The 4,714-nt window shown below is 56.4% G+C and overlaps 1 protein-coding gene across 1 annotated transcript in view; it reads left to right on the top strand.

Moving 5' to 3' along the window:
- Mylk2 (myosin light chain kinase 2) overlaps positions 1–4,714 on the top strand; it is a 13,637-nt gene that overhangs the window by 3,274 nt on the left and 5,649 nt on the right. The window contains exons 5-8 of the mRNA XM_015481828.2: positions 638–743; positions 1,331–1,424; positions 3,086–3,195; positions 3,276–3,417. Of these exons, the coding sequence (XP_015337314.2) occupies positions 638–743; positions 1,331–1,424; positions 3,086–3,195; positions 3,276–3,417 (452 nt within the window). The remainder of the gene's footprint in view (positions 1–637; positions 744–1,330; positions 1,425–3,085; positions 3,196–3,275; positions 3,418–4,714) is intronic.

The raw sequence follows: 4,714 nt of genomic DNA, 5'->3' as shown, positions 1-4,714 counted from the left end.
GGGCCACCCAGACCCTCCCGGTACCCCCCCCCCGCCCCGCCCCTGAGATCACATCCTCAGCGAGACGGGACCTGAACCTCCTCCAAGGGCCGTCTGATTTATCACCGGCCGGCTTCCCTGCCGCCTCCTGCTATTTATAAAGAGGTTTCCATTCCCGATGACTCAGCCCGCAGGCCCGCGGGGCCCGCAGTTACCCGTGGGGACGCTAGGTGGCGCCATCCCCCCACCTAACTGCTCCGTCCGGGTCCGGGTGGCGAGATCAGCCGCGAGGGAGGGCAGGTCCCAGCCCCAACCAGCAGCCCCACTGTCTGGGATTCCACTTGGCGGCTGCTGTACTGGTTGTTTTAATAGAAACAAAGACACTTCGGGATGGAGTACCCGACCTTACAAAGTAGGAGGGTCCCAGAAGTCCTATCAGCTCTCCCATGGTCCTGCCCAGGCACACTGGATTCTTCCAAGATGATTTTAGGTGTCATGGAACTGGAGATTGGAAACTGGGCCCCTAGCACCTCTCCTGGTGTCCCAGTGATCATTCAGTGAACTTACCTTCCCTGGAAGGGACCCAGGCAGGCGGACAAGGGGTGACAGTGTTCATCCTCAGCAGTCCTGACACTGACCTTCTGCTCTGCTTCCCCAGATGATTGCCCACCACCCCCCGCCCCCTTCCCACACCGCGTTGTGGAGCTGAGGACCGGAAATGTCAGCAGTGAATTCAGCATGAACTCCAAGGAGGCGCTGGGAGGGTGAGAGCTGAGACCCCAAACTGGGACCCAGAGGTGGGTGGGCACCCAGACCCCGGTCCAGACACAGCTCACTAGGGGACAGGTCACGTGGAGACGGTCACTTCTATGTGCCCACACGTGCACAGGCTGTCTCATACAGATGACACTGTCCCTCTCATGGACACACCATTGGTCATTCAGTGTTCCCAGAGGAAATACACAGGATTTTCCTGTCTGTCTCTAGGACCACAGTGACCCTGCAGTTCCTGCTTGGTAACAATCCTGGCTGGGTCTGGTACCACTAAAGAGCCAGCTCCCTCCCTGAGGCCTGAAGATGCCTCCCCAGAGCCCAGGGTGCCCCTCCGAAGCCTGGAAGGGTTCATTCCAGGGCCATCCTGCCCAGGAGCTGCCCTTCCTGAGCACAGCCTGCCTTCAGCCGGTACCCCGCTCCCGGAGGGCAGCAGGGCTGGCTTGGGCCATGGCTCCTACCTCCCAGACAAGGATCCAGAGTCACCATCGGGTCTGGGGCCAAGACAGGAGCAATGCACAGGGCCCTGCTGACCCCCTGCCCTTCAGAGCCCCTCACTCCCGGCTTCTCGTCTTTCCAGAGGCAAGTTTGGCGCCGTGTGTACCTGCACAGAGAAAGCCACAGGCCTCAAGCTGGCAGCCAAAGTCATCAAGAAACAGACCCCCAAAGACAAGGTAGCGGGGGCGGGGGCTGGCTGGCAGGGCGGGCAGTGCCTGAGTGGGCACCTCTCACCGCCTTCTGCCTGGTGGGAAAATCGTTGCACTGAAGTTGCCGCACAGACAAAGGGACAGACAGGCTTGGCTCTTCATGACCCCGGCCAGGACCTGTGCTGGGCACTAGAGTCTCAAAGTGTGTGGCAACGGTCCCTGTCCCCACCAAGGTGGAAGGGCCCAGTGTAGAGCGTCTCTAGTCCCCAGCCTGGGCACAGCGCAGAGGCCATGAGTAATGTTTGTCCCAGGAATGGGCGGGCAGCTGGGCACAGGTGGTGAGCAGGGGCTGGTGTGGGGGTGAGGATGGCCTCCTGCCCAGGTGTTCACAGCCGCAACTCGGGAGAGTCGGGGGCTCAGGAGTGGGATCAGGGAGGCCCTGACTCAGCCATGGGGTCAGGGAGGCTTCCTGGACCAGCTTCTCCTGAGCAAGGGCTTTTCAGAGTGAGATATTCTGGAGGAGAGAGCAGGAGGGAGTTTCAGGCAGAAGGCATTATGGGGTGTAGCTCCGTGGTAGAGCGCCTGCCTATACCAAGCCCTGGGTTCCATCCTCAGCACAGGGGAGGAGGAAGAGGAAGAAAAGGAGGAGGAAGAGGAGAGAGACCATGAGAGGAAAGTAAGGACCAAGAACCAGAAATAGCGGGGGTGCTAAGAAGTGAGGTTATGATGTTTTCCGCAGAGGCAACCGAGTGTGGCATATGCAAAGGCCCAGAGCACACCAGGTGCACATGGAGCAGCTTGGAGCACAGCAGCCCTTCATGGCTCTAAGCATGGTAGCAAGGAATGCATTATTTTTTTCTTGTTTCGTTTTTGGTACTAGGGATCGAACCCTAGCCCTTTTTATGTATTTTATTTAGAGACAGGATCTCACTGAGTTACGTAGGGCCTCACTAAGTTGCTGAGGCTGGCTTTGAACTCACAATCCTCCTGCCTCAGCCTCCCGAACTGCTGGGATCACAGGTGTGCGCCACTGCGCCCGGCTGATGGGTGGCATTTGAGGTTTCCCGAGGTGTGAATATCCCTACCCAGAGCCAATACCAACCTACCAATGTGGTAACAGGCTGGCACACTTCTTGAAAGTGATAGATGCTGGTGACTTAGACTAAGAAGGCGGTGCGGGGAGGTGAGAAATGACCGGCACATCATCTAGTTTGAAAGTGGCCTGTACTGAAGGACTTACCAGTGGCTCCCATGTGGGGCATGAGGAAGCGAGGGACAGGGGAAGCTGAGGTGGCTCCTAACGTTTTGCCCCTCTGCTGCGAGCAAGCCGGGGCCCATCAGCTGTGGAGAAGGTGCTATCCATGGCTTCCTCTGGGGAACGGTGGGTTTGCGCTCCTTCTCAGTCCTCCCAGGGAAGGGCAGGCAGGCCGCTGATGTGTTGGGGTGTGGAGCTGGAGGACGGGGTCAGAGGCCGAGATGTGTGTTTGGGAACAGACCCCTGCAGGCAGTAGACAGTTGGGACGTCGATGTGGACTTCCAAGGAGAGATCTCAGCAAGTGGGGAGACAGAGGCACAGAGGCCAGCAGGGAAGGAGGCTGGGCAGGGGTCCAGGCAGGGACCCGCGGGTCTGGCCAAGGGTGAGGTCTGGGGGCTGGAGGCAGGGAGTGATTTGCTTGACCGGTCCCCAGGAAATGGTGATGCTGGAGATCGAGGTTATGAACCAGCTCAACCACCGCAATCTGATCCAGCTCTATGCGGCCATCGAGACCTCGCACGAGATTGTCCTGTTCATGGAGTAGTGAGTACCAGCTGGGGGGTGGGTCGGGGGGTGGGTGCCGGCCCCCCAGGGTGAGCCTGTACTGCGGTCTGTGCACGTAGCATCGAGGGTGGCGAGCTCTTCGAGAGGATCGTGGATGAAGACTACCACCTGACCGAGGTGGATACCATGGTGTTCGTCAGGCAGATCTGTGACGGGATCCTCTTCATGCACAAGATGAGGGTCCTGCACCTGGACCTCAAGGTACTGGGCGGGGGCTCCCAAAAGGGATGGGGCACTAACCACTAACACCCAATGTCCGCGTTGTCACCAGTGGTCTTCCACCCCCACTTCCATCCATCGTTCCAGTAACAGATTCAAAGGGCATTGGATACTTACTAAGTACCAGGAGCTGGGGGTCCTGTGATTCCAGTTTTCATGGAACTTCTGGTCCGGTGCTAAGTATTTGCTAAAGAATATTTTTTATTGTTTTGGTACTGGGGATTGAACCCTGGGGTGCTTTACCACTGAGCCACATCCCCAGCCCTTTTTATATTTTATTTACAGACAAGGTCTCACTGAGTTGCTTAGGACCTTGCTAAATTGCTGAGGCTGCCTCTGATCTCGTGATCCTCCTGCCTCAGCCTCCCGAGCTGCTGGGATTACTGGTGTGCACCACCGGGCCTGGATGCTAAAGGATCCTCTACAGTCCCGTGAGCTCCAGGCTCGGCGTGTCTCACATTCAGGTGGCTAAGCAGCTGCCTCCGTGTTGACCTGTGATAGGTACTATGAGCGCTTGTTCATTTATTCAAAAGAACGAATATGTGTCTCTGGCCTGCTGTCTGCCAGCCAGCGTTCCATGGTGGAGATCTGAGGCTGAACCAAATAAAGACTGACCCCTGCCCTCTTGGAGCTAACCAATGAGAGTATTGTCCAGGCACCAATGCAGGAGATGTGGGTGTCACCATCAGTTTAATGGAAAATATTTATGTCCCTTTCTGACCTGGCACGGCACCAGGCATGCAGTAGGTCGGGAGGTTACCTGGAATCATGTACCACATCAACTCCTGTTGTCTGGTAGTGGCTGCCCGGAGCTTGGTGACACCTGCCCGGGTGTGGAGTAGGGAGGGGCAGCACCAGTACCAGGTACCCTTACAGCAGGTGCTAACGTTGTGGGGTAAGTGGCGAGGCTAGCAGAGATGAAACGTTAATTCCGAGTGCCACCAGCCGGGTGGATTTCATTCATTCACTTGATAAACACGTGCCGAGTATCTGCGATGGGAAGGGACTGCCCAGTAGCAGGTTAGACTACCCCTAACACAGGTCTTCCCGTAAGGACCACAAAGGACAGAATACCTGTCCCAGGGAACCTACAGATTAGTGGGGGAAATGGACATTCATAATATGACTAATAATAATGACAATAATTAGCATTATAAACCATTCAGAACGTGCGGAGGCCTGGGGGGTGTATTTCAATGGTAGAACATTTGCCTGAAATCTGCGAGGCCCTGGGTTCAATCTCTAGCACTGCAAAAAAAAAAAAAAAAAAAAAAAAAAA

Source organism: Marmota marmota, unplaced genomic scaffold, assembly GCF_001458135.2.
Source record: "Marmota marmota marmota unplaced genomic scaffold, marMar, whole genome shotgun sequence".
Classification (NCBI taxonomy): domain Eukaryota; kingdom Metazoa; phylum Chordata; class Mammalia; order Rodentia; family Sciuridae; genus Marmota; species Marmota marmota.
The sequence above is the reverse complement of the archived record's forward strand: the minus strand, read 5'-3'. Positions and strand labels throughout refer to the sequence as shown.